A 14,607-nucleotide genomic window follows, 5' to 3' on the forward strand; every position below is an offset into this window, starting at 1 on the left:
AGGGGCAGCGTGTTGTTGCTATATATAACTGGCTATCTGGTGCACAGCCTGTCTGACATTGAAGGCGAGTTCTCCTGGGTGGAAAACATTTGTTTCATCCTCCTTTGGATTTACTTTTACTCGCAGCACAACCCGGAGGAACACGAGTGCTCGTAGGACAGAAATGCAAACGTGATCCAGGCTTTGGGATGGGAAGACTCATGGAAGACACCTACCACTTCTACCTGACCATTTAATTGCTTTAAGTCAGTAAAAGTTTTCATAAAGCAAGCAACAGTGTGGTAAAAATGAAGATTTGAGCACAGTGGAAGACAAGACAGGCTCTGTCCTGACCACGCAGCACAGCGTTTACTCATCAGGAGCCACACTGCATGTTTATTTAAAGAAAAACCGTGACAGTGTTCCTTTCAGCCTTACTTTTATGGATTGCATAGTCAAAAACAGTCACCCATACTGCCTTAACAGTCCATATCTGTTTTTAAACTGTTAGGGTGTCAAAATTATTATTATTATTATCTGTACTAAGCACTTCCAACAACAGTTTTGATCCTCAATCCCACAGCTCACTGGCAGCAAGTCAAAAATCAGTGTGTTGGGACGCTCGACGTGAGCTTCTCACAGTAAGATAGATACGCAGAGTTTATCTCCAAAAATGTAATTTTTTTTTTTTTTCCTTAAAACACAGGATAATGCTATACAAACCATTAAAAAATGTGGACGCTTTACAGTGGCTTGAACATCCTTTTAAAAGAAAAACAAACAACAATGCAAGACAGCCTTGTGTTTATTCAAAAGTTTTGATATGGACTCAGCAGGACTTTGTTTTCCCAGTCGTGTATTTAAAAAACAAAACACAAAACCACTATTCTCCTTCCCTGTTTAAAAGCCTTTTTCCCTGGAAAGGGCTGACCTGAACTTCAGGGTATTAAAAAAGCCCTTTTCTATTTACAGTTCAGTACTTTAGGAAGTGGGAGTTCCAAACACAAACATTCAAGTACGGAGTCAGCTCAATCTTTGCTTACACAGCACCTGCAATAAATAAGGTGCCTGCAAACTACCCCAAATTAGTTCCTCACTCCTTCCAGGTGTACTGCCGCGTTCTGGCACGGACTACTAACAACCAGTACCGGCTTTAATGCTACGTTCCTACCTGGCCCCAACCAAAAGAGAGACAAAACTGTACGGTTTTAACACGTGGCATTAACATTCAAACCTGGGGATGACCTCTGGAGCACCTTTCCTCAGGAGGAACGTCCTCATCCACAAGCAGATTTAATTAAATTTAGCTCGTTACCCTGATTAGAGTTAACAGAGCAACCTGGCAATAGACCATTTGACTGTGTTTACAATGTGTTTAGTCGGTCTACAGCACGCTGGTTCCAAGTTGCAAGGCACTGTTTTTCATTACCTCTCCAAACACATCAGCTTCAGATTAAATTTTGAGAAGTGCTTAGAGTCACTGTAAGGACTGGAGATGATCAGAAGTACAGTACAGCAACTACAGGAAGGGATCTGCAAGAGATACCACCAGAAGAGTCTCATTTTTGCTTTTTTTATACACATACACATATATACACACAAGAGAACTGCAAAAACTGTCATGTTTCCATGCCCCTCACTACTTTGTGAGCTCTGTTACATGTGCAAAGAAGTTTTGGGGGACAGTTGCACGCAATTCTTCAACCATTAACACCTTCAACCCTGCAGTGAGACCTGCAGCCTTTTGCTTACCTTCGATATCCCCAAGGTAATATCCGAGCTGCAGGCTACCTGGATTCTGCTGGCAGGGCACGGGCTGAAATTCCTGATTTGCAGCATCAAGCAGAGAAGCGCCAAGAACTGCTTGTGCAAACCTGACTTCAGGGAAAGCGCTGATATCCGGAGAAACCACCTCAACAAAGCCTGAAATTGCTTTTTCATGTCGGTGCAGCTGTATTCTAGCAGAGGAGAAGGTCCCCCTGCTACACCCCATGCTTTACCAGATTTTCCATCCTTTCAACAATAACACCGAACGTCATGCATGCAGTTGCAGCGCTCTAACCATGGCTCCTATGGACAACAGCCAACTTCCACGCTGAGTTTGCAGAAAAACCACGGAGAAGAAATTTCAGAGAAAACATTTCAAAAATTCACGCTTCCAGCAATTCTAAACAGACTTGTGACAAAAAATATATTAAAAGAAATTACACTATCCTCTCTCTCACCATTACAGCTCATTAATTTCTTTTCATCTACAAGGGGCTCTTACCTGGTCAGCAGACAGGAATCACCCTCTCGTTTGCTATCGTTTCACGACCCATTCCCTCACGTTAAGAAAAATTCCATCAGGGAGCCAGGACATGTCAAGACAACTTGCACCGAGCGAGATGGCGCTGAACAACCCAGCGGCTCCGATTAAAGCCGAAAAACCAGCCTTGTTTAAGAAATGATTGGACAGCTTTTGCGTGGGGGTGGGAGAGGATTACTGGAGCCAAACTGGGTCTGAGCTACGCTGGATTACCTGAGGAGCCTGCATCCTAACAGACACAGGGAACCGGGGGACTGCAGGCACTGCTGGGGGATGCAAATGGCCTTCGTGGGTTTTTTTGGTGCTATTCCTGAAATCCAGGCATGCCACTTGGGATATGCTGAAGGCACTGCCAACAGCACGGAGGTGCAGCCCTGCCCAGGCCCTGGGCATTACCCCAGCACATGGGACTGCAGTTGGATCCCCCGTCTTGCAGTCTCAAAGATCGTGTCACAGAGTTTAACGTGGGGAACAGCTGGTTTAGGAAACTGGCACGCAACACCAAGCGTTGTGAGAGTGGGATAGACCTGCAGCAAAGGATCAGCCCTTGGGAACCACGTTCTAGTAGAGGAAATTACAACAAAAGCCCAGTACCTTGCAGTTCCCTACTGGCTTCTGAGGTGTGCTAAGCAACCTTCGAAGTGCTGCAGGTAAGGTTTTTGCACCTGATCCTTCCGTTCACAGACCCGCTGATCTTCACTGCCTCCATTTGCAGATTTCTCCAGTAGATGGTAATGAATTCTGGGCTACCAGGTGCCTCTTTGCTAGCAGAGATGATTTCCAGGCTGTCTGGCGGTGTGTGCTTATTCCATCAGTGATATAAAAGCACCTCCCCAGCACACAAAGAACCTTTCTTTGCTTGCTCTAATAAGGTTGCTCGTTTTTTTCCCAGGGTAATTAGACAAGAATGCACAAATATTACTAAAAACACTGTGTAGCCACTTAAACACACTCTCCATCTAGCAACATCATCCCTTGTATCCGCATACAAGTGCTCTGTTTCCCAGAGCCCCTAGATTCCTCCACAGTTCATGGAAAGGTTAGGTCACATCTCTGCTTCAATGCACTCACTGCACGTCGGGACAGATTTAAATTTCATATCTAATAGACAATGGAATAGCATGACCCTTGGGTATCACAAGAACGTCCCAAAAGCCCACTCCAATTTTCAACAGATGCTGATTCAATGTATTTGTCAACATAAATCCTCTTAGAGCTCAGCAACACGTCCAGCAAGGCAAGAAGTCGAGCCCAGCACACACACATCTCGTATGGGAGAGCGGACATTTTAAAGAGAGCAGTGGATGGGAAATGCACAGCAGTGCAATAGGGCTGGCTGCAGCCCATCCGAATTTAAACAGACGTTTCCTGGAAGCACATAAAGTTAGTTTTACTATTTTCCTAGTGGCAATTGCAAGGACTTTGAATTTGCAATCAGAGAGAAACAACAAGTGATTACACAGACAAAAAAACAAACAAACAAACAAAAAAAAACACACACACAAAAAAAACCAGAAAGCCATTATCTGTTGTTATCTGTAACCAGCAAGAGCAAATATTTCACATTTCCAAGTGAAGACTGCAGTACTTGGGCACCAGTGTAAGCAGCCCTATCTTAACCACGCTTTCAAAGAGAATCTGAAGTGATGTGTGTTTTAAAAAGGAAGGGAAAAATGTAGGGACTTCAGTCCCCTGACAGAGCCCGGGGACCTTTCTGTGCATGAAGCACACCGAGAGCCTTTCCTTACGCTCCTGGCATCCCAGGATGCCAGCTGATAAACTCTCCATAATTAGAAGAGCCAAGTGGGGATGTCTGAAATCCATCTGGCCTGAGGGAGCCTGACCCAGCTCTCAGGGTGCCAGATACTCCTGGATTCCGTTTCTGTCTGCTCGATGAGGCTGGCCAACGCAGACAGGAGGGACAGACTCATCTAAATTTAGTATTCAAATGTGGGGATTAAAGAAAGCGTATTTTGAGATGTAGGAAGTACTCAAAAGAGGAAGGCAAAGAAAAATATAAATATTCAATTTAAATCAGAGACTGGCAAAAGGGAAGGTCAGCAGCGTGTAAAAGCAGAGACCATGAGGGAAGCAGTGCTGTTCCTACAATTTCTTTGTCTGTGCAGAAATCTGGACTGAAGGCATCTGCAGGACCACGAGTACAACCTGCCACGAGTCACCAGCGAGACCACTCACGACAGAGGCAGTATCACTTCATCACAGGCAACACTAAAAGCCAAGTCACCAGCCAACCAGCCAAACCAGCAGAGGCACGAACGGGCTGCTTCTGTGGAAGTCACTTTCAGTAAGCTGGGAACATCCTCGATCTCCTTTCTGGGAAAGATAAATCAATGACAAGTGACATGAAAAAACTGCAGGCTGCAACTTTTATGGTGGGGAAAAACCCAGCCCTCAGAGCCTATTTTGGAGGAAGACTGAAGTAATTGGTGACTCTGTCCCACTTGTTTCTTTGGCAGAAGCTTGTATTCAAACTCTCTAGTCTCATTCACAGAAAACATCAACCTTCTGACAGCCGAGGAAAGCAAATTGCTGCTCTGAAATCCTAACTGTTGTTTTTGCATTTCTTCACACGCCAACGATAACAAGCACTGCCCTGCCTAATTGCCAGGTATCAAAAATAGGAGCACAGAGGTGGTGATGCACCTGGCAATTTTGGTTTACCAAAGGCTCCGATTTCTTGTACAGCAACATATAATACAAAAATAAAATCTAAATATTTTTCCTCCAAGAGTACAGCTCACGAAGCATCCAAGAACTAGAATCCAACCTGAGTTTTTGCAATTATGCTGTCAAGATGAAGCTGTCTCACAAAAGAAACGTTCACCTTGCACACAACAGCAGTGCTGGAAGGAGAACAGAGCTGTGAACAAAGCAGCCAGGAGCTAGAAGCATCAGCGAACGACCAGGCGTCCTCACCACATCCAAGCCTGGAATGCAGCTCGGATTTGGCACCGGCTGATCACTTTCTCTATCCGCTGTCTGCAGCTCAACTCTCAAAAGCTGCGGTAGTGTTTAGGTGGATAAAACACAGCCCGGGCCAAGCAGCTGGCACGTGGGCTGCAGCCACACAGAAGAGCAAAGCAGATTAAAAGTATTGCTCAGAGTTGTGCCAGTTAGATGCAATTAAACACAGCACCCCAAACACATCGTTCCCTAACCCAGTTCTGCTAGTTTTCCACTCTTTACGGCTGGCAGCAAAACCTTTGAAAAATGTTGGGTTTTAAAGACAGAACCCTTCCCCAAAGAACATGTCCCTAAAGTGGCAGTACACACTGCCTCGGAAATTCAATTACAGGAAAAGGTGACGCAGCTGGGGGACTGAAGGAGCAGAGCAGGACTGTAGGCTCAAGTGCAACTCACACCTACCGTGGGGCACAGCTTGCTGCACAAGGGGTATGCTCCTTTCTGCCAGCAGATTGCTTTAAGCAGATATCCGTGTCCCAAAACACGCAGCTGCCAGCACTGGAAGCAATCAGAGCTATCTTCTCCTCCAGGGACAACCAAAACTCAGCTGGTGAGGCCATGAAGGTGCTTGCAGCCCTGCTCGTTGGGAAATAAACCCCCAGCCTTGCCCTTCATGCTTCGTGACATGGACAGTTTCAAACGATTACGGTGGTTAGAGGTAGGTCACACTCCTGCCCATCTGGAAGTATTACTTCTGTGCTTTCCCAGTATCTAAATACTGGGATTCGTACCTTCTCTGTAGCCTCCAAAAATCAGAAGGTTTTAAAAGACCTGAGCAGAATGCATACGTGTTCATAGCAGGACACTGTCACACAGCCTTTCATGATCATCTCTATTGAAGGCCATTTCCATACTGCAAGCACTGCATGGCATGACATTCAGCTCTTCCTAGGGCAAATAAACGCCTTCAAACTACCAACAGTGAAGTACAGCTGTTTAAGTGCTTATTACGCCATGCCAAGCTTCAATTTCAGCAGGTAAAGCTTCTAAAAAGCAGGCCTTTGAGAGTTTCCTTGCATTTCTTGCCTCTTACCAACAGCACGGGTGGCTCTCCATCCTCAGAGCACCTGCAAGTACTGATGTTGTGATAGGGACTGATGTAACGCTCTCATTTCTATGTGCAGGCCAGTTCTTTTTCCAGCTTTAGTGAGAAAGTTCTCCAGCCTACTTTTTGTTCCCTACCTAAAATACCATGAAGGAGAAGAGAGCGCCTTGGGAGCTGATGTCACAGCCTTCTTTCCATACAACACACTCCAGCACTTCCCTCGCCTGCACTGTGTGAGGGAAGCCCAGACAAATTACAATTTCTCTGCTACGCACAAGGCCAGCGATTCATCTCCAGCAGGTTCAGACCCACGAGCAAGTGCACGGGATTAACACCAGCAGCAGAGAGCTCCGGGATGAAATGCCAGTGTAATTATGCCCACTTTCCTTTCTCAGAAGCCTCTCCTGTATGTAAAAGCTCTCAAAGCTACCTCATGACTATCTGAAGGAAAATTTGGCTTACTGCAACGCCCCCCGCCCCGTTCCATTCCAGCAGGGAACTTCTCCCCCAAAAAGTATTTTCACAGAAGCGAGACAACAGCTGGTATTTCGGGGCTGCTATTTTAAGGTTTGCCCATGAGTGCTTACATCCAGCTAGACAGATTCGCTGCTCGGGCAACCTGCTGACTTGACAGGAGGGACAAATACCTTGCTCCACAAGCCTGAAATGCCACACGGATTATGCTCCTCACAACCAAATGAGGAAAGGAAACCCGAATGGTGTTAAAAGCACTGCAAGTGCGCTTCAGCTCCAACGTTATTCAGCGACCAGCCTGGAAAAGACACCCATCTAGAAGAGGCAGTGATTAGTACCGCATCCTGCGGACCAGCTCAGCACCTGGGCTTGCAAAGAAGAAGGCTGGGCTCCCCGTGCTGTTAATCCTAACAGCAGCCTCAGGCCTGCCTGAAATAGGAATCGTGGTTCCTACACAGCTGTTTCCTTGGCCGGTGAGGGAACAGCTGAGGAGGCCAGGCCAGGCCCAGGCACACAAACAGACAACCGGTTATTTAACGCCGCAACAGGCGGATTGCGAGCCGGGACGCAGGCTACAATCACCCATTTAACTGAAATGGGATGGTCTTAACAGTTGTGTCTCGCCTCTTAAACCATCCATAGCTGCTCCTTCACTTATTTCCTTCGGGAAGGATTATAGGAAAAAGGCACTGGCTTTATGTAATGCTTTCTGGCTACGCAGCCAATAAACGGCACGTTCAATGAAGAAGAGCGTATTTGCTACATAAAACGGCCTTAGCTTTGGAACACTTCTCTGTAGCTTACTGGCAAGCATTTCCTACAAAGGCCTCCATCCCTCCTATATTTAGGTCAGCTGGGCTCAGGCCCAAGCCCTCCAAGAGCATCCCTTGCCTTCACAATTTCTATTCTAGCAACAGCCCTACAGCCAGACACGCTTCTTCAGATCAGCTGCTCTCATACAGCAACACTGCCACAAAGGCAGGCAGCACAGAAACTCAGAAGTCGGTCAGGTACAAGCACCTGGTGTACCAAAAAGCAGACTGGTTTTAAGGGCTGAACTGTTTATCTGGCTCACAAAAGCCTTTGTGCACCTCCTAAATACCAAGGGCTGCTCAGAAAAGTTCCTCCACTGTACTAAGGAGGTGCCCAGCCCTTAGCTGGCACTACCTAGCACAGCCTTAGGGAACGCTCTGGTCTGGGCAACAGCTCGCTGAGGTCTGCGTGGCTTGTGCTCCACACGTACGTGTCCAAGCTGCTTGATTCAGCTTGAACATTCAGCAAAGGGTTTCTGTGTGTAAACCAGAGTCAAATTAGCACCTCGGTTTCAAAGCCAGGCCTTTATGTTCTATGGACAATTATCACAGCTTCTCTTCACTTGTCCTGCAAGTCCGAGTTAGGCTTCTGGAGTTGCTTGGTGCCTTCTCACTGCACCCAGTAGGGCAGGCTGGTTAGCTTCACCTGCATTTCATGTCATTTCTCATCAGCTACACTTTCTGCTCCTTCACAGGGGCATAACATCACCATTTTTTAATCACTGAGAATGAAAATCAATGCTCAAACTAAGAACTTCAATGAAACAATCAGAACTATGATTCAAATGTTGCCAGTTACTTAAAAAGTGTATATATACACAGACACAAATATAGGTAACAGCTCTTGAATACTGCAAGTAACATACAGTGTACAAATCGTGAAGCACACCTCATAATACTACCTTTTAACAGGAAAAAAAATAAATTATATTAGTCAAATCAATAACTTTTCCAATTAATTACCAGTAAAAGAGTTCTCCTTTGTAAATCGCTCAATGAAAGAAAAGATTTTTAGCACAGAGATGACAGCCAGGATTGTTCTGAGGAGTACAACACATCTGTACACAAGACATCAGGAAAGCAATGTTTAAATTACTTTCCTAATAAGAACAAGAAGTTTGCCCTGACCTTGCTTTCCTTGTTCAAGAAAACAGAAGACAGTAATTAATATTATCTGCCTACAGGAAAAATCTTATTTATGTAGACAGCAGTTCTCATTGTATTTGCAAAATTCCTTCTGCTCACAGAGCACTTCACCATTACAGTAGCAGGCTGGAATTTAGGAAGAGATACTCCCCTAGAAATGATGTCCCAAGTGATCATGCCAAACCCATCCAAAAAGCAGGGAAAAGGCTGGAAACCAGTCCCCGTAAGGTTTACAAGCCCAGGGTTAGCTGCCTTCCCAAAACACACGTACACCAGCCCGAGAGCACACATAGATGCCGGCACAGCGTGCGCACGCAGCTCCTGCTGGCACGGACCTCGAGGAGTATCAAACTGCTAGATTTTGCAAACACTGCTGGCATGTATTCACAGAGAGGAATAAAATAGCCCAAAAGTTTCCATTGACCTAAACACAGAATAATCTACTGGCGTCAACACGAGTCTGAAAGCAGAGAAGCCTGTCATTGATCAGCTCCGCTCTCATCTGCAGGAGCTGACAGCCAGCAAGCATAACCTCAGCAACAGCAGCTAGGTGTACGAACAGCAACCCCTGAGCAGCAGTTAGCTGTGTCCGTCTGAAACTCACAACGCCAGGTTCCTTGATTTCACCTTATTAACATAATTGCCAGTCATTTAATTGCAAGTCCAGCTCAGCAGCTGGATTTATTGGTGTGGCAGCGCTCTTACCTGACGGACAAGGTGATGTACAGCAGCGCTGCCTTCCCCTCTGCTCTGAGCACGTCTAGACAAGGTGATAAGCCACCTACAGCTGAGCCAGTTCAGAAATCCCCCCAAACATTTTAATCTGAACACTACTGCTAAAAGCCTGTCACTACAGCACGCTTCACTTTTACAATTTCCTTCCGCTCACTTACAGTTGCTTCCTCTTAGCACTGTTCACACATCCTGCGGAGGCGAGGGCTGCCTTCTTCCCTGCACAAAGCTCTCTTTTGGTCCGTGCGAGACTGCACCTACGGCAAGATGGCCCATTTGCAAGCTCAAATCAAACAGCCAGCTTATGCTTCAAACAGCAGGAGGTTAAGTCCTTACAAGCCTTAGTGGCTCCTTAAATGCAGTACAGTAAAATCCCCTTACGTGCGTGCGGTACAGTCAGAACTATCTTTTTTTTTTTTTTTTTTTTTTTTTTGAGATGTTCTGACAACAACAAAATACAACTGGAAACTGTCAAAGCAGCACTAACACCCCAGAGGAAAAACAGACGGGAGAGACGATGCACACACTTAAGCTTGCTCCCAGAAGTAGTTTTACCACAGGATCTCTATGTATAAATCTGGTTTGGACCCCCTTTTAGACTCCCATCCAAACCAGCCAGCAATTTGTGAGTACCTGGGGCTCCTAGGTGAAAAAGAAAGGAGTAAAAACCTACACAAGAAGTATGTCTACATGTAAGCTTTGCCTAAAAAGCTGTGAGGAAGGCTGGAAGAGATGAAGACTCAATACGCCTTGCAAACTTCTCAACACTCAGCATCTTTATTAGGAGGAGATGAAAGGCTTACTTTACATTTTCAAGAGTTCTTAGCACTGTACAGACGGATGCAGCCGGGACTCCCTGTGTGAAGAGCAGGCAGTTAAACAAAACCATGATAAGGGCATAAAACCTAAAGAGGGAGTAATGCAAGGAGTTAAAACAATATGGGAAAATGCTGAACCTTGAACTTCTCAGTTCAGTTTTAGCACTCAAGGGAGAAGATAAAAGGCACGCTTGCGGAGGAGTTTTCAAATAGGGTTGTCCCTTACCCAGTGCTCAGAGAAAACAAACAAACAACACTCTAAGTGTCAAACCTCTTCGTGATACAGCAAAGAACAATATGGCAAGCTAAAGGAAAGTGGGAGAGAGCCATGAAGCAGAAAAGAACAGCCTAGGCCTCTTGTTACAGATTTCTGTTTTGCTCAGAGGACAGTGGCCAGGACACAGTTGTGGAATTTAAGCCCTCATCCCCAAGTCACTCCCAGGATGTTATCATGACTCAAGCTCCAGCAGACAGCGCAGTCATCCTTACTTGCTATCTAACGTGCGGACACAAGGCGTTCCTGTCCTCCCACCTCAAACTACCTCCACAGGAGCTTTCCATTCCCAGCAGTGCTCAAAGAGCCTCTTCTTGTCATACAGAAGAGCATTTTCTCATCATACTGAGGCACATCTGACTTCTGTTAATGTACCATCTAAATCACTCACAGAGAAGTTAATATAGCACATATTCCAAAGATGCTACAAACAGCTCAAGAACAGCAGAGACGTCCCAGAACAAAACTGCCCTTAGAAGCTGAATCTGAGAAGCATGATGTTAAAAGTAACTCAATCTACCAGCAAATTATCACTCAAATTTATAAGTCTGCCTTCTACCTCCCTATCCAAAGTTTATAAGCCTGCCTTCTACCTCTGTAGCCATCAGCAGCACACTGCCCTGCAGCAACTGAGCTTCAGGAAAGGACACCAGAAGAGCCTAATTGGCATCGGAGGGTTTTATCTGGCTGAGGTCATGCCTTCAGCCAACCCACCCAAATCAGACAGGTGTTGGCAGAAAGGGGAGCAGAGGCAGGGAACAGGACAGCCACCTTTAGCAGCAGCCAGCTTGGACACAGCAAGGAGCTGAACCCCAGGACTGTAGGGCCAGGCTCGAGCCTGGGTTGCCAGCCTCCTTTTTGGGAGATTACCGGAGGAAGGATGCAAAAGAGTCCACATAAACATAAAGCCAAATTCACACCACATTTGCCATTGATCCCATGCAGCTGTACGCGATCAGTACGAATTAGCTGGTAGGAACAAGGCAGTCATCAGCTGTTCTTAACTGTTTAAAGTCACATCAAGCCCAAAGATGCGATGTCTAATGAACCACATGCCTAACTCATTACATATAAACATATGCAAGCCAGTTTCCAAGTAGATTTATGCCTGCAAACACCGTTCTGCTGTCTTTTGGTGTACGTTTTGTTCTTATACGTACCTCCAGGAAAAAGGAGCGCTCCTGGTTCTCGGTCATTAATACCAAGCCCACCACAGCAGACAATTTTTGCTCAGCAAAGAGGCCAGACTACGTACAGCAGGGCTCCTGCCTGGGCTGGCACAACGCAGTGTTTCCCTCACGTATAAACACCCTAAGTGCTTCAGGCTTAAGTGGAGCCCTCGGATCATAAATAGCCCCACACCGCTGCAATTAACGTTACCTTTTACTTAGCGTTTAATGACTTTGCCCTTGAACATCCAGGCTGGCTGACGGCCCCAGAGGCAGGCGGTGCTGGTGGGGTGTCTGGGGCTGCTTTGGGTGAGGATGTGGGGACACAAAGCGGTGTCACCACCACTGCCACCACCGCCACCACCACCACACGCATCCCAGGCTGTGGTGCTGCTCCAGGGAAGGGCGCTCAGCTTCCCGAAAGCCACCGCTGCCGGACGCTGCTCGCACAAAAGAAATCCAGCTTTGTCCCCCAGGGGTTGTGGCTGAGGCGGAGAAGCGCAAATAATGGTGTTTTAGGGTTATTTGTGTGTGTGTTTTTTGTCTTTGAGGGGCTGCGCCTCGCACCTGTGAGGGGATGAGGAGGGGGCACCCCCCGGCCGTTACGGCCGTTAGAGCCGGGGGGGCTGCTCGTGGGCGGCCGTTGGGAGCCCTGAGGAGGATGAGGAGGAGGAAGAGGAGGAGGATGATGATGATGAGGGGGATGAAGGACAAGGGGGTGCCGCTCACCTCACGGGCGATCTGGTTGAGCGCGTCGTCCTCCGCCGTCAGGCGCTCCCGGTTCGGCAGCCGCTTCCTGCCGGCGCCCTGCGTCCCCATGGCGGGGTGGGGAGGATGGGATCCGGAGGGGATCGGGTCCGAGGGGATCGAGGGGGATCCGGCTCCGCGAGGATCGGGTGGGAGCCGCCCCGCGCCCCCCCGGCTCCTGCCTCAGCCGCCCGCCCGCCCTCAGCAGCCCGACACACAGCGCCCCCGCCCCGCGCATGCGCCGCCGGCTCCGGCCGGGAGGGGCTTGGGGAGAGGGGTTTTGGGGTCGGGGTTTTGGGGATTTGGGGTGAGGGGTTTGGGGTTTTGGGGTGAGGGGTCTGGGGGTTTTCACGTGAGGCGCGTGGGGTGTGGTGTGAGGGATTTGAGGTTTTGAGGAGAGGAGTTGGGGTTTGGGGCTTTTGGGGTGAGGGGTTTGGGGTTTGGGGTTTTGTACCGTGGGTTGGTGGATGTGGTTAATTCCGCCAAACTGCCAGCATCGAGCAGCTCGGTGCTTAGCCGAGGTGAAGTAACTGGCGCCAACAAAGAGCCAGTGATCTCCAGGATTCCTGTCACAGCCCTCGTACCACTGTTCATACCCCGAGTACATCCCCTCATACCACTGTTCTGACCCCAAATACATCCCCTCGTGCCACTGTTCTGACCCCAAATATGTCCCCTCATACCGCTGTTCTAACCCCAAATACATCCCCACATAACGCTGTTCTAGCCCTGAATACATCCCCCTGTACCGCTGTCCTGACCCCAAATACGTCCCCTTGTACCACTGTTTTGACCCCAAATACATCCCCTCATACCGCTGTTCTGACCCACCCACCAGGGATGCCACCCACCAGATCAGGCTGGCCAAAGTCCCATCAACTTTGGCCTTGAACACCTCCAGGAACGGGGCACCCACAGCTTCTCTGGGCCACCAGTGCCAGGGCCTCACCGCCCTCTGAGTGAAAAATTTCTTCCTAACATCTAATTTAAATCCCTCTCTCTCTAAATCGAGCCCCCAGATAAATCTTAGAAAGGGGAGGAAAACAGCCAAAGCTCAGGGCAACTCCAAATTACAGATCAGACCTGTTCTAAAATCAGAAATCACCACAGCATCACTACCCACAGGGTTCTGGGTTTGCTGACCAGATCTGTCAGCCCATGCACACCCAAAGCCAAGGCTTATCTGGAAGTTTTCATGTATGATGATGGGGATTTGGGTCATTTCTGCAGAAGACTGATCCTCGAATTCAAAACTGTGTCAAACAGTTTAATATATCATCCCTTCCCATGAGGGCATTTATCAGGACATAAAGCAACCAGTTGCTGCTTCAGGAAAAAAAAATAGTTCTAGCAGAATCCCTTTCCCCAGATGGGTATAAATGCCCTCCATGCAATCCAGGCTACTGGGCTTCTGGTTCTCCAGAAACTACTTAATTGTCACTTGCTGCTTTTTATACCAGTGACATCAAGGTGACTATTTATAGCCGGTGCCTGTGCCGAATCCATTGTCTTCATTCCTCGGCAGGGCAATGCCTGCAGGGCCCCAAGTGAAACGCGATGGGACAAACTTAGCAAGGAATCACGCAGACCTTTGGTGGACAGCTGTCGACATTACTTTCTCGGAAACGCTGTGTCTTGTTTGTTTTCCTTTTTTTTTTTTTTGTAGACAATTTGGCCTGTGTGTGAGCTCACAGCTCATCTCAAAGTTGTTTGGGGATCCATCGTTCTTCTGATGACTCAGTAGCATGGACCAATGCTGTTTCTTGTGCCTGGGACTATTTATCTCTGCAAGAAATAAACGACTTTTTGTCAGCAGAAGCAGCTACGTCAGTCCCCCACTTTGCTTGGGCACTGCAAGCAAGGGTGCCACATCCCCAGATTGGGAGTCACGTCTACTCTGACTCCACACAAGTGGAGACAAAAGCACACGCTCTGCAAGGCTGTGCAGGGGCTTTAATAGTGATCTGGCTGTGTGGGTAAAGCCTCACTGTGACTGGTTTTCCTAGATATCCCACAGGCTTCCCTCCTTCAGCCACCTTCACACACCAACCTCACCTCCCAGAGGCCTTGCTTAGCCCTATCAGGCTGTGCATAGCTTGTTCCCTGAGCCCTTATCCT

The 14,607-nt window shown here is 47.7% G+C and overlaps 1 protein-coding gene across 6 annotated transcripts in view; it reads right to left on the bottom strand.

Moving 5' to 3' along the window:
* Positions 1 to 12,697, bottom strand: part of LRRFIP1 (LRR binding FLII interacting protein 1) — a 100,059-nt gene extending 87,362 nt beyond the window's left edge. For 3 of the 6 annotated variants that reach the window (XM_082763852.1, XM_082763854.1, XM_082763845.1), the window contains exon 1: positions 12,472 to 12,696. In XM_082763852.1, the coding sequence (XP_082619978.1) occupies positions 12,472 to 12,561 (90 nt within the window). In that variant the 5' untranslated portion in view covers positions 12,562 to 12,696. Of the gene's footprint in view, positions 1 to 12,471 lie in introns of all 6 variants that reach the window. The other 3 variants (XM_082763853.1, XM_082763857.1, XM_082763844.1) reach the window with 3 other exon arrangements.
* Between the last annotated feature and the right edge of the window lie 1,910 nt (positions 12,698 to 14,607).

This window comes from Aythya marila, assembly GCF_965140915.1.
Source record: "Aythya marila genome assembly, chromosome: 6".
NCBI lineage: Eukaryota > Metazoa > Chordata > Aves > Anseriformes > Anatidae > Aythya > Aythya marila.